Source organism: Gossypium raimondii, chromosome 9 (genome assembly GCF_025698545.1).
Source record: "Gossypium raimondii isolate GPD5lz chromosome 9, ASM2569854v1, whole genome shotgun sequence".
Lineage (NCBI taxonomy): Eukaryota > Viridiplantae > Streptophyta > Magnoliopsida > Malvales > Malvaceae > Gossypium > Gossypium raimondii.
In genome coordinates this window covers 48,750,483-48,777,234 of record NC_068573.1, presented here as the reverse complement: position 1 = coordinate 48,777,234, position 26,752 = coordinate 48,750,483, and the positions used below count along the sequence as shown (strand labels likewise).

At 34.4% G+C, this 26,752-nt stretch overlaps 3 protein-coding genes across 4 annotated transcripts; 2 read left to right on the top strand and 1 right to left on the bottom strand.

Moving 5' to 3' along the window:
- Positions 1–579: 579 nt before the first annotated feature.
- On the top strand, positions 580–16,328 carry LOC105800688 (chromatin structure-remodeling complex protein SYD). 2 transcript variants are annotated; one of them, XM_052620857.1, is made up of 34 exons: positions 580–717; positions 1,052–1,172; positions 1,262–1,323; positions 2,345–2,460; positions 2,572–3,348; positions 3,848–4,083; positions 4,282–4,448; positions 4,567–4,631; positions 4,720–5,051; positions 5,159–5,294; positions 5,507–5,682; positions 6,351–6,448; positions 6,604–6,789; positions 6,895–7,075; positions 7,159–7,341; positions 7,454–7,497; positions 7,636–7,692; positions 7,816–7,912; positions 8,004–8,176; positions 8,273–8,486; positions 8,661–8,786; positions 8,869–8,958; positions 9,333–9,449; positions 9,550–9,630; positions 9,953–10,060; positions 10,447–10,616; positions 11,241–11,319; positions 11,400–11,474; positions 11,563–11,660; positions 11,768–11,875; positions 12,152–12,209; positions 12,329–12,559; positions 12,662–13,886; positions 13,969–16,328. In XM_052620857.1, exons 2-34 carry the CDS (start codon positions 1,065–1,067, stop codon positions 15,741–15,743), a joined length of 7,749 nt encoding a protein of 2,582 aa, XP_052476817.1. In that variant the 5' UTR covers positions 580–717; positions 1,052–1,064; the 3' UTR covers positions 15,744–16,328. The 2 variants fall into 2 exon arrangements, with proteins under 2 accessions (XP_052476817.1, XP_052476816.1); XM_052620856.1 differs by having other exon boundaries at positions 4,708–5,051.
- A 1,101-nt stretch (positions 16,329–17,429) lies between these two features.
- LOC105800690 (uncharacterized) lies at positions 17,430–18,924 on the bottom strand. Its single transcript, XM_012631958.2, has 2 exons — positions 18,760–18,924; positions 17,430–17,721 (listed from the first exon to the last, which is right to left on the bottom strand). The coding sequence occupies exon 2, from the start codon at positions 17,717–17,719 to the stop codon at positions 17,543–17,545; it is 177 nt and encodes a 58-aa protein (XP_012487412.1). The 5' UTR covers positions 17,720–17,721; positions 18,760–18,924; the 3' UTR covers positions 17,430–17,542.
- A 544-nt stretch (positions 18,925–19,468) lies between these two features.
- Positions 19,469–21,939, top strand: LOC105800689 (NADH dehydrogenase [ubiquinone] 1 alpha subcomplex subunit 8-B). The gene is made up of 3 exons (XM_012631956.2): positions 19,469–19,631; positions 19,731–19,941; positions 21,637–21,939. The coding sequence occupies exons 2-3, from the start codon at positions 19,754–19,756 to the stop codon at positions 21,767–21,769; spliced, it is 321 nt and encodes a 106-aa protein (XP_012487410.1). The 5' UTR covers positions 19,469–19,631; positions 19,731–19,753; the 3' UTR covers positions 21,770–21,939.
- The last annotated feature ends 4,813 nt before the right edge of the window (positions 21,940–26,752 follow it).

Sequence of the window (26,752 nt, the reverse complement as noted above, 5' to 3'; positions counted from 1 at the left end):
AGAATTAAAAATATAAATTCCCATTATCTTGGTTCACAAAAACAAAAAGGGTTAATATACCATTGGGTACCTAAGTTTTTCTTCAATGTTTAATTTGGTACTTGAATTTTTTTTTAATTTAGTACCCAAGTTTGCTTTCAATGTTCAATTTAGTACCTATATTAAACAACATAACGTGGTTTGATAAGTGTGTTCTGATAAAAAAAGGACTTAATTGAGTAAAAAAGCTGAAGTACGAAATTGAAAAAACTCATTTACCAAAGTAAATATTGAAGCCAAAATTCAGCACCAAATTGGGGAAAAAAACTCAGGTATCAAATTGAACATTGAAGCCAAATTCAGGTACTAAATAGCACATTAACCGAAACAAAGGGAGAAAATAAGAAATTTCCCCAAAGAAACTCGGCACGCACGTAAAAGGTGTACGTGTGTTTTAGGACCATTTTTATTTACTCTCTTCGTCTTCCTTTTGTTTCCTACAAAATCAGAGAGCTCCATTCCCATTAATGAAGAGGTTTTCAAGTTCGAATCACTCTATGTAGCTTACCTGAGAACTCTTCGATCTCCGACTAGGTTTGTTTTTGGGCCTTTTATTTGATTGAATTTTCTTCGGGTAGGGTTTTCTCGTCATTGATATTATAACTTTTTCGAGGAAAAAAGAACGATCGTTTGTCGAGAAACAAACAAATTGCTAAGCAAGTCGCATTACAGTGTGGTGTAAGTAGTTTTGGATCTTAATTTAGTGGTTTTCAGCTTAATTATAGATATTCTTCCATAAAAATGCGGTTACTGTGCTAGGAAGTTTTAGGTGGCCAAAGAAAAGAAAAAGATTAGGAAATTTTAAGTCTCTGTTTTATTTTATTTAGTGTTTTGTTGTTTTATTTTATTGAATTTTCAGTTTAATTACGATCATATACATGGAATTGAAAATTTGTAAGTCTTAAGTGTCTAAGGAATCGGAAATTACAAGTTTGGTGTGAAATGTAGGGATTAAATCTGATGGTTTGGGACTAATAAAATTTTACTTGCTTATTGGCTGTTAATTTTGTAGTTCGTAGGAGGAGATGGCGTCTTCTTCGCATCATGTTGAGTTGGAGGCCGCAAAGTTTCTGCACAAACTCATTCAAGATTCTAAAGATGAGCCAGTGAAGCTAGCAACTAAACTTCATGTGGTATGCATAGGTTTTTGGTCAATTGAGCTGTCTTATTGTGTACTAGTTAGCTCTTAAGTTTCATACCATTTATATGGATTTTGTTTTAGATATTGCAACATATGAAAGCTAGTGGAAAGGAGCATTCAATGCCGTTTCAAGTAATATCAAGGTGAAGTATTTTTGTCTTATCCGTCATTAGATGGGCTTTATTAATAATTCTTGTTAAAAGACCATTGGATTTTTGTAGCTTGGGGAGAGAATGTATCCAAGTTATTTTCATCTATATGGAGATAGCAAATTAGCAAATTGAGTTAATTAAGATAATGTTGGATCTAATAAATAATTTTGATAGAGTGTGCTGTTTACTTTGCTTATCAATTGGCACTTGAAGTGTTAGTTTCTTTATTTTCCTTTAAAGGGATGCAAGTGCTTTATATTATTTTGTAGATATTGAAATGACCAGTGGAACTACTTGGTCTTTATTTGGGTAGTCATGCAAATCTTGAGACACCTTTAATGAAGAGTGTGCCCTCTGCTGTTATCAGGGCATCAATTACCCCACCATGCATATGGTTGGATAAGCTAAATGTCTCTCTGTTGCAGTTAAAACTTTTACTTTGGTCTGCCCTCTTTTTCGCCAAATGAAGCTGTTCTTACTAAATGAAGCTGTTCTTACTTTTCTCCTCCTGGATGGAACCATGTATTGTAGCAACCAAGACATGCTTGAATTAAATTAGAAATTTGGGTTAACATTTAGCTTTGTTCGCATATATGATAATTGCTTTTTAACTTTGATTCAAGCTGTAAAATATAATCATATGTAACCCTGAAGTAAAATATACAAAGTGTTCTGAGCTGCAATAAAATTACACTCACCTAAAAATCAAATTACAACTTGATGTATCCTCCTTGTTCAGTGTACTTAATTTTATGTTTATTAAAAAAAACCTGTACATGATTTCATATATCTTCATCTTGCATTTGTTCTTTGGCTGATCCAACTGTTGTGTTAACTTTTGTTTGTCCTTTTTAGTATTGGCATGGTTGCAATGGAGTGTTGAACTTACTGTTTCAACTGTTATGTTAACTTTCTTTTGTTCTTTTCAATATTGGCATGGTTGCAGTGGAGCTTTTAACTTCCTATTCCAGGATGTGCACCCTTTCTCTGATGTTTTTTTTCTTTATTGAAGGGCAATGGAGACTGTTATCAATCAACATGGTCTTGATCTTGAAGCTTTGAAGTCATCTCGGCTTCCTCCAACAGCGGGACCGCAAACATTAGATGCTACATCTGGACAATATTCTGGTAAATTGCTGTTAATCAAACTTCAGTTAGCTTGAAAAAACATTTTGCAAATGTGTCCTTGTTAAGTGGCATACTGAGCTAATCATTTACAAATGAGACTCTTCTGTCCAGGATCTTCCCAGGGTGTTGCAGTTCCAAAGGATTCTAAAGCAGGATTGGCCCAAATTGAGATGCCTAAATTTGATCCATTTTCATCCGGCAGGCAGCCTGTTGGTCCAAGCATTGCTGGACATGACTACTATCAAGGAGCTGGAACTCACAGGAGTAGTCAGTCTTTGGATCATGAAAGTCCATCTAGTTTGGACACTCGGTCTGCTAACTCACAATCCCAAGAAAAACAAATGAGTCAAAATGATAATAAAAAGGCTGCATCTAAGCGAAAGAGGGGTGATCCAATGGAACCAAAATTTGACACTTCCCAGCAACTTGATTCTAGTAATGCTCCGATTGATCCAAGGAAAGGGAAGATGAATAAGGCTGAACCATCTGGCTCTAGTAACTACAACATGGTCCAAAGTAGTGTCCAAATGGAGCATTTTCCATCTTTACCTGGTAATATCAGATCAGTGCTTAGGGGAAGACAGGATGGTCAGAATGTTACAGAAAACCTAGTGGATTCAACTAGCAATTTGATGTCACATGCTCCTAGTTCAAAGTATCCTGAAGAAGTGGAAGATTCTTCCACTCAAAATGCACCTGGGCTGCAGCAAGAGGGACTACTTGGTGCACATGAAAACTTTCCCTCCGGGGGTGGTGTATGGAACCAAAACAAGGCTGGGTTAGCCTTTGATAGATCTCAACTTCACAGGTTTTCTCCAAATGTTGTTTCTGGCAACATGACAGCTGAAATTTCGTCTCATCAGTCAATGCATGCATCATTTGTACCAGGTGAGCTGATAAAAGGGAAATAATTTCTATTTGTTAGATATTTTAATGCTCATATCTGTCTCCCACACTTGTGTCTGAAATAGTTCAATTTTATCTGGGTGACAAAGGAGAAAGAAACCTTAGCTTTAGATTGTCTGAGTTAGAGAACTTGTCTCTTGACGAGATCATATATTTTTTGCTCCTTCACTCTATTTTTCTTGCTCTGGTAAAGCTTAGTTGTAGTTTAAATATATACTGGACCCATTTTGGTCTTGACTGTTTTTGTATTTATTTTGGCCTGGCAAATTAAATTTAAACCTCCCCTGCCCTTTTCACAGAGTAAATATATTTGAGAACGATTATTTTTCTTGTTGATAACAATCTATAAATGGAAGTTGAATGACAATTTTACTTGAGGTTGAACAGTTCTTAAAATGGAGTCTGGATTTGCTGAATTTCCAAAGTATCTCCTTGGTCAGATAAAATAATTATCAAGTTATTGGTATCGTTCAACTTTCAGGTGCTTTTGGGAAGGTTCAAGGACTGTTGCCTGCCACATCTATTTCATATCCTGCAGGTGAGCTACCGTCCTCAGGCCCAGGCCAATTTAGTAGCTCTGAGTGTCAGAAGCATGGATTATCCAAAGGTTCTGTAGCAAGTCCTGATGGGTTGTCCACAACACTTTCTGCTGGAAAAGTCTTGGAACATGATGGAGGAAGTTCAAATATGTTGGCAGAAGCAAATAAGGCAGCTCAGGTAGTCACTATGGCTTTTCCTCCTTTTCATGCACTTCTTTTTATTTTTTATTTTTTATAAGTCACCATAGCTCAAATATGCTATTTTTTTATCCAAAGGTGCTAATTAAACTTGGACTTCTTTTTAATATGTTGCTTTGAATTTAATTGATTTTATATAGTGAATTTTCTGGCAGTTCATGTTATTCGCCTTTTGTAGGTTGGCAGGCAAAATATGGCTTCTGAGATGACCATGGTTAGAGCCACAACTCCAAGAGATATGGGAAAATCTCCTGTCTCCCAATCTTCCACTTCCTCTGGCATGCCCTTCAAGGAACAACAATTGAAACAGCTTAGAGCCCAGTGCCTTGTTTTTTTAGCTTTCAGGTAGTACCAATTTCTTGCAATATATGCTACCATCTTTAATGGGGGTATAGGTGGTAAGAATCTTTGCATGGTCTGTTGTTTTTCTTTATTCTGTATAACTTGTGTTCTTTACGTGCAGAAATGGTTTGATGCCCAAAAAGCTGCATCTTGAAATTGCGCTTGGAAACATATTTCCCAAAGAAGGTTGTTTTAATTATTTAAATTTGTTTTGCAAAATTTAATTTTCAGTAGTCTATATCATTTACTTGGTAATCATCAGCTGGCAATACAGATGGCCCTCACAAAGAATTGAATGAATATGGAGGGAAATCACAAACTTCCAATGAGCCAGGTAGCATATCTGAAGTTGCAATGCCATTTGGAAGGATGAATAATACACCTCCAGGTTTCACATCTACTGGAAGATTCCCTGAGGCTGATTCATTGTCAAAAGAAGCTGAAACATTGAAAGTGGAGGAGAGTAATGGCCCAACTTTCGATCTTTCAGCAATTGTGGACGAAAGGAAACAAATTCTAGCTAGAAGGAATGCAGAGCCTGAAATTCACAGCTATGAGACAGTGGGGCCACAGGCATATTTAACTAGACAGCCTGACTCTGCTACTGTAAGGGGTGGTTTTACTGTTAGTAAACCTGTGGATGGCATGGATAACTGCCATCTGCTAATGAGAAAACCTGATCTAATTTCTTCTGTGATGGTGCTAATATGCAGGTGAACCCTGAAATGATGGGCTGGTCTGGAATTGGCAGTCATAATGAGGTTTCCAGGGCATCTTTGCCAGCCGCCGCTGTCCAGCATGATTTGGTGCTAGAGAGAAAAGATTCTGATTCTCAGTTTCAAAGTCCTGGTAATGTTATGGAATCAATATCTTCCTAAAAGTTAACTTCTTATTCATCAACTTTGTTGAAACTAGAATGATAATCTTTAAAGCTTTTTTGATTAATTGAAGTCAACTTTTAGGATGTGGTGAATCTGGTGATTATGGAGCAGGGGATTCAAATTGGGTACAAAGTTCATTCTATTAACCATTTGCTAAGAAATTATGTCTGTTTTACACAGAGCAAGACGAGGAAGATAAATCTGTATCAACTGAGCCTTTGCCTTCTCCAAAGCACACTATGTCAGAGAAATGGATTATGGATCAGCGAAGACGGAAGCTATTAGCTGAGCAGCAGTGGGTTCTAAAACAGCACAAAACCAAGCAGAGAATGATTACTTGTTTCACCAAGTTAAAGGTTTGCTACAAACTTTCTTCTGAAGTTCTTAATACCTGGTTTAACCTTGTTTTTCCTTCTATTTGTTTGTAAAACCATCCTGCAACATTTTTAAGGATATAACTGTTATTTGCTATATTATTTGTGAGATTTTATTGAAAGGAAAAGTTTATGTGTCCCCTGGTACCCACAAATTTTGTATGAATAACATAAGTGGAAGAAAGGTTGTAAAATCAACCGAAAATTTCTCTGTAGAATAAGTGAGATTGGAGTAGAAAGTTAAATTTTAGCAGGAAAGACCAAACGAAATGTTCTATTGTTTTAGTAAAGCAATCGTCCATTTTTAATTTGTATGCACTTTATATTCTCACTAACAAAAATGTTTGAGATTTTCTTTCTTTTTTAAGTAAATTTCTTTTTGTGAAAGCCAATGAATGGTTTTGTGTTTAGCTTTAGAATTTGGAGTGATTCTGCATCATAGACTGTGATCAAGATTGAAAGGAATTCATCTCTAAAATTTGGTAAAGCCTTATTATTGGGTAGAAATGGGTGATTTTAGCACTTCAGCTTGCAAATTTGAGTAAGAAGCTCACTGGATGGTATAATAACATCAAAAGTAGTGCATGGTTTTATTATGGATCTAGAATTGCATGTGCACATGCTTTTGTAATTAATGCATTCACATGTAGGAAACTGTGAGCTCATCCGAAGATATATCTGCAAAAACCAAAAGTGTTATAGAATTGAAGAAACTCCAATTATTAGAGCTCCAACGCCATCTGCGGAGGTAATTGATATGTAAAATTTCCCCTCAAGTTATTATTTTTTGTATTTCTTATCTTGGTTTTTTGTTGCCAGTTGTAGCTATAAGTAGTTGGTTTGGCTGTTTCCTTGATTTTGTTATGAATTTTCATTTCACATTTTCTTCTTAAATTTTGGCAGTGGTTTCCTGAATGATTTTTTCAAACCAATTACAAATGATATGGAACGCCTCAAATCATACAAGAAACATAGACATGGTAGAAGGATAAAACAACTTGAAAAATATGAGCAGAGAATGAAAGAAGAGCGGCAAAAGAGAATTCGTGAGAGGCAGAAGGAGTTTTTCAGTGAGATAGAAGTTCACAAGTATTTACCACTTTGCTTTTCTTACCATTTAAAGCCTTTGTCTTAGTTGGTTGCTTTGAATAAATCTACATCCTTTCTAACTAGCTTGGTAAATTGAAACCTCAGGGAAAGGCTGGATGACGTGTTCAAAATTCGGAGAGAACGCTGGAAAGGCTTCAATAAATATGTGAAGGAGTTCCATAAGAGAAAGGAGCGTATACATCGTGAGAAGATCGACAGAATCCAGCGTGAGAAGATTAACTTGCTCAAAATCAATGATGTGGAAGGTTATTTGCGAATGGTTCAGGTTAGCTCAGGCTTACTAGCCTCTAGTAGTGCAAAACTTTTTCATTCATATTCGTATTGAATATAGTTCTTGATGTTTTACAGGATGCTAAATCAGATCGTGTTAAGCAATTATTGAAAGAAACTGAGAAATATCTTCAGAAACTTGGATCCAAGTTACAGGATGCCAAGGCTATGGGAAGTCGCTTTGGGAATGATATGACTGAGATGCGAACTGCAAGTGTTTTTGAGAATGATACTGCTGTTGAGAATGAAGATGAGGCTAAGGCAAGTTTTTTACTTGTGCATTTCTGGAGTTGCTGTCTTTCCTTATCCAAAAGTTTTTCAGTCATCCTTTGTTTAAATGTTGAAATTTTTTTATCATCAATCTGGTCTGCAGCATTATGTGGAAAGCAATGAAAAGTACTACTTGATGGCTCATAGGTATCAGTTTTTCATATTTTTTCTTGTATTTTTTTTAATCAAACATCTTGTGGTTGTTTTGTTTCCTAATTCTTTTCTTAATTAGTATTGAATTATTTGTAATTGCTGAAAGTTTCACAATTAAAACTGTTTTTGCAGCATAAAAGAAAACATCAATGACCAACCAACTTTTCTTAAGGGTGGAAAATTAAGAGAGTGAGTAGAATATGCACTTTGCCAACATGTACACGTATATATATTTTGGGAAGGGCTGGCATGGGGAGTGCTTTGTTCGTTCTCTTGCTTGAAGTTTCTCTCAATTGTACTTTTTATGTGCAGGTACCAGATGAATGGTCTTAGATGGCTGGTTTCACTATACAATAATCATCTTAATGGAATTCTTGCAGATGAAATGGGTCTTGGGAAGACTGTTCAGGTATTGATGGTTCTATATCTTCTCTTGATTGCAGTTTATTTTATAACTTATTGTAAAATATTTTCATTTGTAATGTTATATACTTTTGTAGGTTATTTCTCTTATTTGTTACCTAATGGAAACCAAAAACGATAGAGGACCATTTTTAGTGGTTGTTCCATCCTCAGTTCTGCCTGGATGGGAGACAGAAATAAATTTCTGGGCACCTGATCTACGCAAAATTGTTTACTCTGGGCCCCCAGAGGAGAGGCGTAAATTATTCAAGTAATGACATTCAAACTGTGAATAAGAGCCCTTCCTATCCTATACTTTTTGTTGTTTTAAAATACATGTAAGCCTAGTTATCCATTTCTGGTGCAGGGAGAGGATTGTACATCAGAAATTTAACGTCCTCCTGACAACATATGAGTATCTAATGAACAAGCATGATAGACCAAAGCTAAGCAAAATTCACTGGCACTATATTATAATTGATGAAGGTCATCGGATAAAAAATGCTTCTTGCAAGTTGAATGCAGACTTAAAGCACTATCAGAGCTCTCACAGATTGCTGTTGACTGGAACACCATTACAGGTTACCAATAATATTCTTTGGATGCCTTTTAATATATTCTTTTCATTTAACATTTGTAATCAATACTTGCTGTCATTTCCTTGTTGGTGAGCCAGCTGTATTTCGTGCTGCTTCTTTATGAGATAATGTGTTGATACAATGTAATTCTAACCTTTTACTTATCTTTTTATGTAGAACAATCTTGAGGAGTTGTGGGCACTACTCAATTTCTTATTGCCTAATATATTTAATTCATCAGAAGATTTTTCTCAGTGGTTCAATAAACCATTTGAGAGCAATGGGGATAATTCTGCTGATGAAGTAATTAACTTCGACCTTCTAGCTATTGGAGTAATTTACTCTATTATCAAACTTCCGTGTTTATGCTAAATATTTTGACTAGGCCTTACTCTCTGAGGAAGAAAATTTGTTGATCATAAATCGTCTTCACCAAGTTCTCCGACCTTTTGTGCTTCGGAGGCTGAAGCATAAGGTTTGTATTTACATGGATATTGTATTAAGGATAACTTTTTCTTAGTTGAATACTGATTGTCTTTGTTTGTTTTTATGTGTCTCGTCATAAATGAATGCATGACTTAGCACTTATGAAACATTGAGGGTGGGTTTGGATGGGCGGTGCGTTTACCTGCGGTTAGTGTAAAAACAGCGGTAGCGGTGAGATTAGATACTGTAGCGATACTGTAGCGTGAGACAAAAAGTAAGCTAAACGCACCGCACCACACCCAATCGCCCATCCAAACTCACCCTGAGAGGCTCAATATTTTGAAGTCATTGTTTTGTGTGGTATTAAGATCCTCGGAATTCTAGTATGCTAATTGTCTTGCATCTTCTTATCTCTTTGGGTAGGTTGAAAATGAGCTTCCTGAGAAGATTGAGAGACTTGTCAGATGTGAAGCTTCTGCTTATCAAAAGCTTTTGATGAAGAGGATTGAAGAAAATCTTGGTGCAATTGGAAATTCAAAGGTTCCTTTATGACATTCTATTCTTATTTATAGTGAACTCTTAAGTATATCACTGTTTTAGACATTTACAATTCTTTATTCTGATCATTCTTCTTTTGCAGGCTCGATCAGTGCACAACTCTGTTATGGAGCTCCGTAATATATGCAATCATCCATACCTCAGCCACCTTCACGTGGAGGAGGCATGTCCTTTTCCTATTTACTAATGTTTAGTTTTCTTGAGAATTCTAGCAGATAAAAGATAAGAAAGTATAGGACAGTCTCTTTTCTGAAGCATCCTGTAAACCTTTTATCTTCTTTATGTAATTAATTCTGGAATAAATCAGTAGTTCTTAAAAAAAAAAAATTCCTATGAAAACTTGGTAAGTTGGAATACTCAAAGAGTTAAAGATAATATCGATCCACTTGATTATTTTCTTGTAGCAAACTAGGATATCCTTAGTTGGCTGGTATAAATTTTGCCTAGACTGGTACAAACCTAACTTTTGGATAAAACTTTTGTAGGTTGATAGTTTGATACCACAACATTATTTGCCCCCAATCATTAGGCTTTGTGGCAAGCTTGAGATGCTGGATCGAATACTCCCCAAGTTGAAGGCAACTGACCATCGGGTAGGCAAATCTTCTGATGTGGTTATGCTAAGATCCAACAATTTCTTAAAGCTCCCTTTTGATGCATTGTGGTACTTTAGTTGTTTGTTTGCATAAAAAATCCTATTGCGGAATCTGGCTTCTTCTTTTTTTTTTGCCTGTGTATGTTCTCTATTAATATGTTTCTAATCTTGCGCCATTGGTTTTATTTGGCATTTCTAGTTTAAGCCCTCTTTATTCTTTTCAATCTTGGTGGAATGCATAAAACTCTGTTTTAGCATGATCATCTGTGATTTTCCTTGCTAGAACCTTCACATTCTTCCTTCATTAATGAATGCTTGTAAATATTATAGTTTTCTTAAAATATAAATTAATGAAAGATTCATCCCCTTAATTTGAATTTGTAGGTTCTTTTCTTTTCCACAATGACTAGGCTACTTGATGTGATGGAAGACTACCTCACCTTTAAACAGTATCGCTATCTTCGGTTGGATGGCCATACAGCTGGGAATGATCGTGGTGCGCTTATTGATAAGTTTAATCAACAAGATTCCCCCTTTTTCATATTTTTGCTCAGGTATAATTTTCTCCTTGGTCCTAACATGCAAAAATTAAGTAATATGGATAAAGTTTAACTGCACCACACCAAAAAAGAAAAGAGGGGGTGGGTGGGTGGGGAAGTAAAATTCAGCTATTCTGTATGCTTCTGAACTTCACAGGCTCTTTAAATGAGAGTTATTTGGGAATTGAGACGAGATTAGAATGTTGTAGCAGAGAGGAGTAAGGAGGGAAAGTTCTAGTCTAGAGGTTTATCGAAACTCAGGCATGTTCTTATAATATATTTTGTTCCAGTTATACTAGGGGGTTATATGTGGTAAGGGTTTAGACATTAAAGGGGATCAGGTATTTGAATATTGGATGGGTAGCATGCACTAGGCATCATTTTGAACATAGAAGTTTATCAAAATTTGGGCATGTTCTTATCATTTAAAAAAAAAAAATTACACCTGCAAACCCCACTTTTGGAACTCATCCTTAGTAAATGTTCTTTATTTTGGGAGGTTGAAAATAATTTAATATACTAAAAGAGAGTAGTATTAGACTGGGACTCTTTGCCTAATCATTTGCTACTTAGATTATTTGTATGTCTTACTACTGAGTAAATAGTCTTGTAGTTTTGACATTTGAATGTTGGTGTCAGTATTCGAGCTGGTGGTGTTGGAGTCAATCTTCAAGCTGCTGATACTGTGATCATATTTGACACTGACTGGAACCCACAGGTTTTATAGAATGTTACATTTCCTTGATAGTTTCTTATGATATTGGTTGTAATATATATATTTTGGTTGATACTTCTTAGGTTGACCTGCAAGCACAAGCAAGAGCTCATAGGCTTGGCCAGAAGAAGGATGTACTTGTTTTACGTTTTGAAACAGTATGTTCCTAATCATTAAGTAGTGTTTTCTGTTGCGTACCATTTTGTTTTACCTTGAGTTGTGTTTGATTATATTTTCTTTGATAAGGTTCAAACTGTTGAAGAACAAGTCAGAGCTTCTGCTGAACACAAATTGGGAGTTGCTAATCAGAGTATCACTGCCGGTTTCTTCGATAATAATACAAGGTAAATTGGGTTGGTTGTTGAGCTGTAGTTTATTGCATGGAGCACAAGCAGTTTCAAGAGTGTTTTGACTCATGCTCTTAAGTAAATTTCTGTGATTTTATCGACAGTGCTGAAGATCGTAGGGAGTATTTAGAGTCCCTCCTGCGGGAGTGTAAGAAAGAGGAAGTTGCTCCAGTGTTGGATGATGATGCTCTAAATGATCTTTTGGCCCGCAGGTATTTTTAGATTTGATCTTATTTATCTATCTGTAATTGACCGGTGAAGGATTCCTTATATAAATAAGAGATTTTGAGCAGTCAACTTTCTCTGCAAGGCTATGTCTAGTTGGAAATGACTGCATTTTCTTTTAGATACTTCGAGATTTTTATACTGATCCAACTTTACTGTTGTGCTGTAATTTAACATGGCAATTACTTTCTAGTAATATTATGAGCTTTTAGTTAATGACATGATTTTGGTATTAATATATATTACATGTCTCTGTGATTCAGTGAGTCTGAGATTGATGTGTTTGAATCGGTTGATACACAAAGGCGGGAAGAAGAGACGGTATGCATCCAAGTCTCTTAGACAGGAAGTTTCTCCATTGCTCATGTGCAGCATAAACGTGCTTGGCCTGTTGCGTTTACTTCTATTTTGATGCCTTTTTTTTCCCTTAAAACATGCAGGCAAAGTGGAAAAAGTTGGTATGTGGATCAGAGATGGATTGCTCTAAGCCTCTACCACCATTACCACCTCGCCTTGTTACAGATGATGACTTGAAGGAATTTTATGAAGCAATGAAATTGTATGATACACCAAAGACTGAGTTACAGCCTAATAATATTGGGTCAAAACGGAAAGGATCTCTTGGTGGTCTTGATACGCAGCAATATGGGAGGGGCAAAAGACAAAGAGAGGTTTGTTTTCTCTCTAATATTTATGGCTTTGCCTGGTGCTGCCGTTGCCTCTTTAATCAAGTGAAATTGCATTTTGTCAATCTTAAATTATTGCTGTATTAGGTGCGCTCATATGAAGAGCAATGGACAGAGGAGCAGTTTGAAAAAATGTGTCAAGTTGACTCACCTGAATCCCCCAAACCGAATGAAGAAGCTGTTGAGAGGAACATGCCAAAAGATGCTTCAAGGGGGACTGTCAGTAACACACAATCTCCAGCTCCACTTCCTCCACTACCACAACCACCTGCGGTGGAGCCTGCACATCAGCCACTGCAGCAGAACAAAGATGCAGCACCACCACCTAAACGGGGACGTGGAAGGCCAAGAAGAGTACCAGTAGAGAAATCTCCCACTACGCCAGTGTTTTCAACACCTTCTGAGACCAGTAAAGTGGATGTTGGGTTACAAAAAGCAGCAGGCTCTAGCTCATCAGTATCTACTGCTCCTGATCCTCCTAATACTTCAGGAGTTTCTCCGAACTTGCAGCCAAGAATACCTTCTGTTTCTATTACACCTGTTGAATCTAGCCCACCTGGGTTCTCTTCACCAGTGCAATTAAAAGGACAAGGTCAAAAGGCTCAAAGTGGTGGACAAGCACCTCGTCGAAGGGCAAAGAAACAAGAGCCTGCGTCCATCCCTGCTGCCGATGGTTTAGCTAGTCCAGGTCCAGAATCAAATGAGCAATCTCAAATTAAATTAGTTAATCCACCTGATAATCAAGCTGTTGCTATAAGTGGAATTGTTCCCAGTGCCTCCAATGTTCCCATGACCAAGTGCACCAATCTTTTACCCATTTCTCCTGGTATGGATAGTACTAGTGTAACCAATCATCCTTCTGATGCAGGGGTTAGTTTGAACTCTCAGTCACTTACTACTTCTGGTGCCCCAATGGCTCAATCAGCTCCATGCCCTACAATACCTGTCCAAGTTAAAGGCCAAGGCCGTAAGGCTCAGAGTGGGGTAGGGACACCTCGGCGTACAGGAAAGAAACTGGCACAAATATCAGCTGCCGCTCAGGATGTTTTGGTTGGTCAGGATTCAAAATTGAATACTCAAGCACAGGATCAATCTGCAGCTGCATCACCAAATAAAGTCATTCCAATCAGAAGCAATCAAGAATATGATGCTGCTTCCCCAACAAAGGTTATTCAAGAGCAAGCACAGGGAACTAATGCACCTGCTGTAGTAACTGGTCATAACCAACATTCTGCTGAACATGACAATTTATCTCAAAGCAAGCGATCAGAGAGCTCACCGGAAGTACCTAATGCTAATGCCGTAACTCTTGGTAAGAATTTGGATGAAATGGATCCTTTAATAATAGTCGAATGGATATTGTAATATATACTCAGTATGAGAGACTTTTGCAGGGCCTGCTGTGGGACAAATTCAAAATGCTGATGCTCGTGACAAGGTTTCTGTTATTGCAGAAGTTTCACCTGTTATCCCTGTATCAAGTCAGACCGCAGTTGAATTGGTAAAGAACCAGATTGCAGCACATAAAGCTTATACAACAATGTCAACTGTGAAAACATCTTCAGTTGGTAGTGCTATGACAGATAATTTGCCTTCATCAAATCCTCTAGAAGGTGGCAATAAAACCATTCCTAGTCCTGGTGCAAAGACTGCTTCGAGCTCTCTGCCTTTTCCAACTAATGCTTCTGTTTCTTCAGCACCACAGTCTGCCGATTCTAGTCCTGCTGAATCTGTTCAAAGCAAAAGGCCAGGTCCCAAGAACACGAACAGGACAGAAGCACCTAGGCGTAGAGGAAGGAGACCTGCTATTCCTGATGCTTCATCTGGCCAAGACTTGAAATTAAATTCGTTGCCCTCGAATAAATCAAGGGAATATTTGGTCAATAAAGTTACTGCAGGGAAGAGCAATCAAGATTCGGGTCCTCATGAACTGGTAAATGTCACTCCCGTACATGCACCTGAAGTTCTTTCTCCGGGTGCTTCTGTTGGTCATGATTCAAAGAGAAAAGTGACTAGTGCAATTCCAGCATATAGTCGAATACAGACTGCTGATGTTAATGATGTTGCCCGAGTGATGAAGGAAATTTTCTCTGAAACCTCATCAAAAACCAAAGCTGGTGAAACTTGTGGGAGCGAGGGCAGGAATACTCCTACTGCACCCGCACCCTTATTGAACCAGACACCGGATGTGTCAGATGAAAATAGTTTAGATGGTAAATCAGCTGTCTGCACACCAGCTCGTGAACAAGCTGCTCCAGCTTGTGAACAAGCTGCTCCAGCTTGTGATGTTCCCAAAGAAGAAAGTAAAAAGCTATCTGTTACTGAAGCTGATGCTAAAGAACCGGAAAAAAATGCAACTCTTGTGGTCGAGGCCTCTGTTCAGGGGGCTGATTCTTTGAAACCTGAATGCAAGACCCATACTGGCTCGGAGAATGTTGCAAGTTCAGGACAGGTTCCAGATGAAAATTTAATTACAGATTGTAATATGGAGGTTGATATTACATGCCCTCAGAAAGCCGGTGGCAATCAAGATGTGTCTAAAGGAACTCCTGCTTCTGGTGGTGATCAAACAGGTTCTGGAGTTCAACCCAAGTCTCCCAGTCCAACGGAACTGCCTCGAACCGGTGAAAGTGCTAAGAGTGATTGTGTTGAAGTTCGTGATAAAGAAGTTAGGCCCTCAGAAGCATCATCATCCGAGACAGCTATGCAACCTTTGGAAACAGCAGTTCCTGTTTCTGATATCTCACAAGACAAGAGTATTGAACAGTCCCGGTCAGAAGCAGATGCAAGCGAGTCAGAGGAGAAATCAGTGGCTGCTACTGGCCCTGATAACATTCCAGATTCCAGCCAGCTTTCTTGCGAAACCACAATCACTGAGAGTGGCAAGGAGGCTAAGGGAGATGGCACTGACCCTATTGTTGAGCCCTCTAGCAATCAATTAGAATTATCTGCGGCATCTCCTACTAAGGTAGAATCTGATCAGTTGAATCAGAATAGTTCTGAAAATGAAACAGCGATCTCTTCAGAAGACTCTCTGGAAACGACTCGTGGTGTTAGTAAGCTTGAATCTGCCGTAGAGTGTACAAATGGCAGTCAGGGCAAAGAAACAAACCCCACAGGAACAGAACTTCATTCACCCCAGCTGGAACATGTTGCCAAAGCTCCATAGCTAGCCTAAGGTTGATAGTTTTGATGTCTCCTAATCTGATTCATCATATTCCCTCGATCGATAAGCTCTGAAGTTCTTTTTTCTAATCAAGAACTCATTTTTATTGTTCAGAGTATTATAGGATCGAAAATTTTACCCTTTTATTCAGGTTCTGTATGCAGATTGAATGATGATTGCAGCCTTGCAAGGCTCGATGATGGCCGTTATATATTTTTTATTTGACAGGGTTTGTTGAAGAGCTTACTTATGAGATAGATCGCGTTGCATTAATGGCGGATAAATGGTCGCTTGGCTGGGCTCGACTGCAATGCAGTTGAGGCAAAAAGCGGGTCATTATTAGGCTTTGCTATGGTAGAAGCATGTTCCTGTCATGGATTTGAGGCAATGTTGGGGGATTGTTTACCATATCCTGGTCGTAAAGATATATTGGCCATGTGTGTTTTATTTAATCAAACTATAATATTTCAACATTCACATGATTAGTTTATTTATATACAAGGGAAAAAAATTAAATTGATGTGGAGGATATTGTTAATGCCTTAAAATTATGAATCCAAAATCCTTTGAAGTTCCAAATTTCTACAATTTTGAATTACTAAGTAGGTCCTTTTATTATTGAGATTTAATCAAATTGATCCTTTTATTATTAAATATAGACAGTCCTTTAAAAACAATATTAGATAAATTAGTAAATGTTTAAAAATATCATTTCTTTTTATGGAGTTATTATTTTAGAGTTTATGTGGTTTTGCAAATAAATTTTTTGTTTAATTATGCTATTTTTAAACAGTAAGTTTAACTCTGTTACTTTTTTTAATAATAGAGGATTAAATTAATGGTAAATTATACAAATGGTCACTTAACTATGTTTACATGCCTTTTTGCAAATAATTCCTTTTGTTTAACGCTTGAATTTGTTCTGTTTTGGTCATCTGTCATTAAATTTTAAACTGATAACAGAAAATTTTTTCTAACTGATATAATAACACATTTAGTCTTCAATAATTACATATTCTATCAATTTAATCTTAATTCTATCGAGAACTTGTTTTAAATTTTTTAAAGCTTATATTTTATTAATCTATTTTGAAAATATTTTGTTTACATAGTTAAAATTTTAAATTCAAGTATGCTACTTAAAAATTAAATTATTTTAATTTACTAATAGTTGGACTTGGATGGCTACCAATATAGTTTATTAATTTAACGACGGATGATAAAATAAGAACAAATTTAAACTTTACTGTTTAAATTAAAAATTATTAAAGTTGAGTAACTAAAACAGGAAATCAAGCATAGTTGAGTGACCATTTCTAAAGTTTACCATAAAATTAATTCAGTTACCACTTACCAATCATGTAAATTGTAATGGTGAGAAGAACCAAGTATTGATTGCTACATAGCATACATACATGGTATAGAAAAAAGTGGTAATAGAGAGAAACATGTATTAGCTACTGTTGCAAATCATATACTGAAATATGAAAACCGAACTGAAACTGAATCAAACATTTCGGTTTCCTTCGGTTTTCAGAGAAACATGTATTAGCTACTGTTGCAAATCATATACTGAAATATGAAAACCGAACTGAAACCGAATCAAACATTTCGGTTTCCTTCGGTTTTCGGTTTTCAGTTTTCTTTGGAGTTGAAAAGGGAGGGTAAATAATGGAGAAACGATGCAAGTAGAAACAAATGTCAATTTATTCAAAGCTTTGGCAAAATTTGATCTTGTCAACGAGAAACAGAACCTAGTAGTAACATTGATTTCAATAGCTGCTACGTACCAGCTTCAACCTTTATTTCATTTTTTGTTCAGTGAAAAGAACATGGCGATTTACACGAGGATCGTACTTGCGGAACTCAAGTTTCTCAGCCACTTTCTTAGCACTTTTCCTCTTCACGTAGAAGAAACCGGTTCCAGCAGCCGAGACAAGACGAATGAACATGAAAGTCTTTTTCTTTTTGTCACCCATTTCTGGACATACATGATATAAAAAAAAAGAATGAACATCAGTAGAGACAGAACAAATCCGAGTCTGAGTAGCATAGACATTAATCACTCCAATTGGTAATCAATCATCAATTCTGTAGTTTTACAAGTGTAACCCTAGTCCCAAAACTACGAGGTTCCGCTATGACATGTATCCTTTTCAAAGAAAAACAAACCCGAGTCAAGTAACATAGACATTAATCATCCCAACTGGTAATCAATCATCAATTCCGTAGGTTCACAAGTGTAACACTCTAGTCCGAAAACTATGAGGTTCGGCTATGACATATAACTTTTTTGAAAGAAAAACAAACCCGAATCGAGTAATCAATCGCAAATATTGATTACTCAAACTGTAATCAATCACCAATTCCATAGGTTTACAAGTGTAGCACCCTATTCCCTAAACTATGAGGTTCAGCTATGACGACTTTTTTGAAAGAAAAACAAACCAGAGTCTTGTAACATAGACATTAATCACCCCAATCGGTAATCAATCACAAATATTAATCACTTAATTGGTAATCCATCTCTAATCCTGTAGATTTACAAGTCTAACACCCAAGTCCTAAAACTACGAGGATCCGCTATGATGTATATGTAAAGAGTTAAACCTACAAGTCACCTTTTGTAAAAATAAAACAGTAAAGGGCATCGCTCAATATTGGGGCCTTTCTTCATTATATTCCAAGTTCCAAAACCACCCCAAAACCCTAAAATTTCTAAGTTGATCGTTGATGGCAGCCATTTCAGAAGAATAACCGGGTTCTTTTTGGCAACGATTAAGAACATATATCTAAAAACCCATTGCAAGTAAAATATAAAGAACCATAACCCCAATGCAAGGAAAAGGAAACACTTTTTTCTTTTTTGCGTAAATTCTTAAAATCAGATGGAAAATCTCTGTAAATTTCAGCAAACTCAGTACTTTACTCCATCACATGAACCATAGAGAAATACACACATATTAATAAAGAAGTGATTATAGCCATTAAATCAAAACAAAAGGATTTGAAAACTTACCTTTGAATTATGTGGCGGAATCACTGTCTTGAAATCAGCTGAAGAGAAAGCAATGAAATTGAAGAGAGCCACCAGGGTTTTTGGCCTATGGGGACAAATTGAAATGATGTAAAGACGTAAATACCCTTCCTTGCAGAAAAGATTAAGGTCAAATTTTGCTTTGTGGATTTTAACTCTATTTCTTCTTCTATTTAGAGTGTAAGGTCTTTTACCATTTTTTGGATTAAGAGTTAAAATTTAAAAAATAGAGTAAATTAGCCCCCACTTTGAAAAATCGAAGGTTCTAATTCCGGTCACTTTTTAAGCAACCAAGGACAATAATTTGTGTACACATAATTTTAATTGGTATAACAACAATTTTAATCTTTACTGTTTAAATATTTTATCAATTTAGTCTTGATTCTTAAAAAAAATTAACCTTAACATTTACACATTTACATAAAATATTGGAGACTAAATTTGTTAAATTAAGACCACATTGATAGAATGTCTAAATTTTGAGAGCTAAATTTATTATCATATCAATCAAAATCATATACAATTGATGGAAAACGTTAACTCACGCTAATTATCCTTAATTACTCACTCTCAAAATTGAAAAAGATTAAATTGATCAAGAATCAATTTGCTCAATATAACAATTAAGAGGGACTACAGAGGTCTGCTTATCGAAAAAACTAAAATTGAAAATTAGAGTAAAGAATGAAAGTCGAAACTCAACATAATATAGGGACTAATAGTAGAATTTTATCAAAGTATTACAACCCGTCTTCACCGTAAGTATCACTACCTAACCAAAAAGAACTCCCAATTTCTCTCTCTAATCCCAATCTTCTCTTTCAGTTTAAAACAAAACCCATTGATTGATTAAGGTAAAAGATTAGTCACAATCTTAATTGTATTGAATTAACGACTTTGATTTTAATGAAGTTTGGATTATTTTACTTTGGGTACTTTTTTGATTGGTTCAGAAAGAAGCGATCTTTCTTCGGAAATGGCGGACGTGGTTGATGCGGCGGGTGAACCGATCCCGACATCGTCGGTTCTAATGGCGGCCGCTAAGCACATCGAAATTAATTGCATGTCCGAAAACGTGGAGTTCCTTAAGTGTAAGAAGAAGGATCCGAACCCTGAGAAATGTCTCGATAAGGGCCGCCAAGCTACTCGTTGTGCCCTTGGACTGTAAGCATTTTCATTTTTCAGTTTTTACCTCTTTTATTTCAATTTCTTTGTTGTTATTGTTGATTTCCATTTTGCTGGATTTTGTTTCATATGAATTGGGTTGGAATTGATAAGGAATTCGTATGGGATTGATAATTAGGGTTTTCGGGGTAAAAGTATCATGGAGACTTCTATACCGGATTGAATTTTGCCCCCTCTGCTCAAAAAATGAATAAATTACTTCATTTATATTAGATCAAAAGGCAAATTAGTCTTTTTGTTAAAAATTCTATCAATTTTTGCAGTAAAAAAATGGTTCTCCTATGTCACCATGAGATACATGTGGCACACCATGTGTCACTATGTGGTTATTCTGTCAATATTGTCAATAGTACAAATGGATGAAATTTTTAATAGGAACTATCAATGTGCTTTTTGATCTAATGTACAGGGATTAGTTTGCCCATTTTTTGAATAGTGGGGGAAAAATGCAATTTGACTTTTAGTATAAGGGCCTCTATAGTCTTTTTACCGGTTTTTGGGTTTTAAAAAGTTGAAATTTAGGGAATGATATTAAATCTAATATGTGTATGGTTAGATTATGTGCATAGTTAGAAATTTCAAAGTTTTTTCAATGTATTTCGAGGATTGTTGAAGGTGATGTCCTGTGTTGCTTGAGTTCTTCATTTTTCATTAAGCACCTTCAAATACATGGAAAAACTTATAAAAACTCACCATACCCATGTCAGATACATACCTGTCTTCGACACTCACACTCAAGTCCGAGGAACATAGGTCATATCTATATCCTTGTATCAGGCATGAAAATCGGATATCATTACTTTAAAGAAATACAAAGTGAAAGCAACATAGGTTCTATAATGTGAAAGTTTGGCTAGAGAAAACAGGGATCAGTCCTTGCCGGTTGGCAGCCGGAGAAATGAGTAGGCCGGGTAGTTTTGGATATGTCATTGAAAAAAATAACTAAAATATGACAAATTTATGCAAATACACATGATCAAATTTAGAAATGAACCACTATTGCGGTTTTGATTTGTTTAACATTTGGATGTGCTTATTAGTTTTAGATTTGCTTAATGTAAACCATGTTTTTTATTAGGTTTTAGCCTTCTCTTTGTTAGTAAGATACCGAATACTATTTGGTTAAAGCATCTAACCAGTCCCTATATTTTACTCGAAAGTGTAACTTCGGTTTTTGTATCATAGAACTGAGTACAGTTTAATCCTTGTACCTTTGCATTGGAGCAAACAAGTAAAATGAAGTCGGTTTCGGGTTGGGTTTATTGGAATCTACCTCAGCCACATTTTCATATTTTTTCTATGTTCTCTGCTCAATTTGCTTGAATAATCTGTAATGGTAACCATCTTATATCTTGATGGTTTTAGTTCCACTATCAAAATCATACATATTTATATGGGCTAATTTGGAGTTAAAATTGAATACACACAATATGCATATATAGATGTTCAGTTCCCCATGAAAATGTGCTACATTCTATGTATAATTGGATACCAACATAAGTGCACTCAAAATTTGAAGAACCGTTCTCATCCTCATGTCTAAATATGCATTCAATATAAATGTCAAACATGACTGTTTTAAAGAAAACAAAGAATAGGGATAACATAGCTTCAATGCTTTACACTTTTTGTATTTCTTTTCATAATCATAATGTAATGTTTTTGAGTGTGTAGGCTTAAAGAGCTTTATCAGAGATGCAAAGACCCGATGGAAGGATATGTAGGATGCCTGTATTACCATACAAACGAGTTCGATTTATGTCGCAAACAGCAACAAGCATTTGAGAAAGCTTGTCCTTTGGAGTGAGTGATATTTTGGCAATGGCAACAAACATTGTTTGAGATTTCCATGCTTGAGAAATAAAATTTTTAAAATGAAAAGGACCGGTTTTGCATTTGAGCAAAAAAACTTGTTGCAGTACACTTGTATCCTGTTTTCCATTGTGATAAGCAGCAATGTCTTTTTTTAAGCTAAAATTTGACTCTCAAGCTGCCTTTTTTTTTAACATGATTAATCATTGTGATGAATGATTTATTCATGGTCTCATTCGGATATGCACTTTCGCATATGATTTTTGTTGACTGGGGTTTTAATAGTTTGGGGAAAAGTCTGAAATGTAGTTCTCTGTAGAGAGTTGATAATAGGTCTAGTATTATCTTCGGTGGAAACTTTGTCTCCTCGCCTTTGCTTAAGAGCCACAAGGGTTCACGAAAGTAGAGCACTGTTGTCATAAGCCTAGACCTTTAGCCTAGTAAACTGGGAGAGCGCCTTTGTCACAGGCTTTAACCTAGCAAATCGCGTGGTTTTAGGCGGTAAATTCGTTTCAAATATGCCAGGACACTTATGTTAAAAAGCAACCAACTTGGTAGGCCTTAGGCGGTAAATTGATTTCTCGAGAACTGAGGATTTTCAAATAGAGTTTAAAATTAAGTGTTAGAAAAAATAAATGTTAAAAAAATGGGTATTGAAATATAAAATATATTTGGTATTTTATTTAAAATTAAATATTAAATAGATTGTTTGTTAAAGGATAATATAATCTTAAATGAAATAAAATAAAAAATTCGTTGAATTTATTCTCTATTAAGTGGTAAGTAGGTCTCTATCTATTTATTATTTTCTATACTTTGTTTATAGAAAAATTATATCTATAGTTTTTACTAGGGTTGTCAAATGTGTTTAGCAAATTAAGTTGTTGAAAATATTAATTTTCAATTGATTAATTTCTTTTCAACACTTTATCATGTGAAATAAAGCACAAGAACGCAAAGCTTGAGTAAATGCTCTCAAATTGATTATTGAGTAAAAATGATTACAAGATTGAATAATACAAATGAGGTGGGAGAAGACTTTTATTTACAATTCAGCATTTCTAGATTCAACGATACAAATTAAATTATATCAACGACTCAGCTCCAAGCTTTTCTACAAAATAGAGTCCTAAGGAATTTAAATTTTCAATAATCTTATCTTTAGAATTACAAAATTACCCTGATAATTACAGTTTACTGGATCACCAGACAACTTTCCATAATGTTCAAAGACTTGAGTCAGTCTTGGTAGATTAAGCAACCCCAATTCAATAAAATAGTTACTTCAGGCTGTTCTATGTGCTTTGATCACGAGCCTTTGTGCAAAAAAATCTAGTAAGATTTGAATTCATGCCTTCATATAACATTTGTGGTAAAATGATACCTTTATTTGGAAGGAAATTGAGTTGGGTTCATTTACACTGTAATATGATTAGCAGTCTAATTCGGTCCCAAACCTTGGGCTGGACCACTTGAACAATTGCACCAATACTAATAATCAGAGTTGGAAATATTAATTAATAATTACACGTTATTCATTCATCCCAAAGATAAACGAAAAGTAGGAATAAATAAATATATATTAAACGAAAATAAATTAAAGATAAACGAGCCCTATATTATAAATATAGAATTAAAATAATGAATACGGCCATTAATGTCATTTAGATGAAAGCTTTAATTAGATTCAAGATTCTTCTACAAGTGGTGAGATTGGATCGAGATTAGATTAAAAATCAATTAATATATTGATTCATATTAATGAGTTAAATTGATTGGATCGAGAACAGTTCTAAATCAATTACACCAAATTTTATAATTTTTAATGCATATATTTATTTGCATCTAAACCAGGCGAGGTTATTGGATTGAAATTTAGTATCTAAACCAGTCTGATTCTAAAAACCGTGCTAACTTAAAATTCTGATCCGAACGGGCAAGCTGAAGACTATCAATTCTGACTCGAATTTGAAATTTTGATCCCACTTACTTAAATGCAGACTTTGACTTAATTTAATTTGATCATAAAAAATCAATAACTCAAACTTACTTAACCCAAATTTCAAAATTGGTAATAATAAAAACCTTCTTGGTTTTATATCCAACAATGTTTCATTATAAAACAGTGGGAAAACTTGAAAAGAAAAACCTAAATTATCTATGTACTTTGTCAACAATTTGCAGATTTTCAAAATCTTATAATTAATATGTATTTTGACCTTTGAAGCTTTGCGTGAGATTATCAACGGTGATTTCATCATTTTATTATAATAAATCTTTAGAAAATGTATATATTTTAATTTTGGTCAACTTAATGAATCTCCTTTTCTTCTTAAAAGTCACGCTTGCTCGTGCTTTGGAAAAAAATTGATCATTAATAGCGTTTTATCAATTGCTTCATTATTCAATGCATCTAATTCTAACTTGCTTTCCAAGTTTTATTTTTCTTTTCTCCTTTTTTAATAATAGATTAAAAAAAAGATGAGTTTTGTGACTAGGGTGAATATGAAATTTTTTAATTATAAATTGTTGAGATGTTTATCATATATAAAATTATGATTTTATGATTTTTGAAAAAATTAAATATTTTATTTTTAAGAGTCAACATAATTTTCTTCTATATTAATTTATAATTTGATCATTTATATCTTTCTTATCTTTTGTATTTGCCCTTATTTTGATTTAAACAGATTAAAATCATTGAAGTGTCAAATTTATTTGATAAAAAATGGTGTTGGAATTTAGATTATTTAATGCATTCCAATGCTTAAATAATTGGAAGTTTTATGATTTTTCTGGCACATTTTGTTGATATTATTTTCTTGGTGGAGAAGGTGTAATGAAGTTAATGCCACTAATTACGTAGTTTAGTGACTAATCACTTCTTATATATGTAGTTTTATTTTAAATCATCGGTGTGTCAATTATATTAATATTCAATTGCAAGTACTTAAAAATGTTTAAACGCAATTAAATGTATAATATTCCTTATTTTAATTAAATAAATTTAAAAATTTAGCGTTGATTTAAAAAAGTACAAAAATACTTACAATACATCAAGAGAAACTATTTTTAATAAGATTTAAAAGTAAATTACATTAGTTACTTAATTTTATAAGTTCTTATTTTAAGCACAAAAAAAATTTCTTTATATATATTAGACAACAATGATCAAAAACAAGTTAAAAACCCAAAATTAACATAAAATAATTTTAAAAGATGGAACTAAGGTCAGCATAAACCCTATCCAAACACATCATATTGAGAATAAAGGAAAAAAAAAGAAGAGAGAGGATGTTTTGAGTTTGACTTTGACCAAAGATTAAAGAAATAGAACTAGTGGTAAAAGGAAAGCTCCTTTTTTGTTATTAAAGCTAAAACCATGCTGTCTACCCTATCCGATTGTTTATAATTAAATATATAAAAGCAATGCACTTTTCAAGTTCCACAACCGATGTGGGACTATTTCTCTGCTCAAAACCTATAAAGGCAATTCTCATTCAATGGTTGTGAAACAAGATCTCTCCCTTAGTGGGATACCCCTTTGAAAACTAATTACCAAATGAGAGTTATATTAATATAAATATAATTTAAGTTTTTTCTGAAATTGACTCCAGATTAATATTAACTGAATATATATATATATATATATTTATCATTTCATCGGTCGACATGCATGTTAAACAAAATTTTCGAAGTTCCTTTTAGATTTGAATTCATGTTCAAAATGGGTTTGATTTTAGGGATAAAGTAATATTTAGCTTTTGAACTTGATAATTTTTCAATTTGGTCCTTAAAATTTTTCCACATCAGTCTTACATTTTGATAATTGTATGTGAATTATTGGTCTGATTTTTCCTTTTTGGTTTCCAGTCCATGACGTTTTCACTTTGTTTTCATTGTACTTTTTGCATCAAACACGGCAAGTCATATTGAAGATGTCTCAAAAGAAACAAAGTCTACTGATCCAAAATAAAGAAAATAAGAAGCAAAGTCTGAATCCTGTTCCCTTACCTGCCAAAACATGTCCAGTTCAACCATTACACAAATTTCGTTATTAGTCCCTGTATTATGTATAAATTATAAATTTAGTTTCTATACTTTTTGAATTTTGAAATTTCAAAATTAATGCAAAAGACATCAATTAAATACATTAATTGGATTTTTTAGTAATATGTAGAATAATAAACTAACATGACATTATACATGTGATAATATATTTGGTCAATACTAGAATTTCAAAATTCAAAAAGTATATATAAGGACTAAAATGATCTAATTAAAATATAAAAACTAAATCCATAACTTATATAAAATATAAAGACTAGTAATAGAATTTAACCATATGTTTAACTAAGAAAATGCCCAATTGAACAAATGAAAATGATGACCGCCAAGAAGTCAAAGCATATGTCTAAGGATCAACCATGAAAAACAATGGTTGTTTCATTTTTTTCAATGTTTATTTTATCTCACCTACCACATATTGTTAGACTCCTTCAAATTCATTATATTTTTTATAGTTGAGTTTGATATTTTTTTAATGTGGTATCGATACTTTTATTTAACAAAAGTTATACATTTCGGTACCAAAGGTAATAATATTGACTTTTAGTATTTAATTGGGTTTTATGATTGATTTCATTAACGTTAATTGAATAAATTTAGTGCTAATTGTGAATTATTTAATTTTGTGTTTAATTTGTTAAATATAGTTTGATGATTGTGCTTTTTCAACTATCAAGGTTGATTTAATGAAATTTAATTATTAATATTATTAGTTAATTAAGAATTTCTATCTTATCAATTATAAAACCTGAATTAAACATTAAAATTTAATATTGTTAAACTTTTGTGTACCACATGGGGAAGCTTGCCTCATTAGTCCTTTTAGAAATTGCAAAATTTGAAGTTAATTTAATGGTAAATTTTATTTTGACTCCTAAAATTTAAAATTCAATTATGTCTTTTTAAAATT

Bases quoted from the DNA above. Each gene is read 5' to 3' on its own strand.
- LOC105800688 (XM_052620856.1), top strand. From the start codon at position 1,065: ATGGCGTCTTCTTCGCATCATGTTGAGTTGGAGGCCGCAAAGTTTCTG. The intron at 8,959-9,332 runs GTTTGTATTTAC...CTCTTTGGGTAG, and splicing joins TTCGGAGGCTGAAGCATAAG to GTTGAAAATGAGCTTCCTGA. The intron at 11,320-11,399 runs GTTTTATAGAAT...GATACTTCTTAG, and splicing joins ACACTGACTGGAACCCACAG to GTTGACCTGCAAGCACAAGC.
- LOC105800690 (XM_012631958.2), bottom strand. From the start codon at position 17,719: ATGGGTGACAAAAAGAAAAAGACTTTCATGTTCATTCGTCTTGTCTCG.
- LOC105800689 (XM_012631956.2), top strand. From the start codon at position 19,754: ATGGCGGACGTGGTTGATGCGGCGGGTGAACCGATCCCGACATCGTCG. The intron at 19,942-21,636 runs GTAAGCATTTTC...TTGAGTGTGTAG, and splicing joins ACTCGTTGTGCCCTTGGACT to GCTTAAAGAGCTTTATCAGA.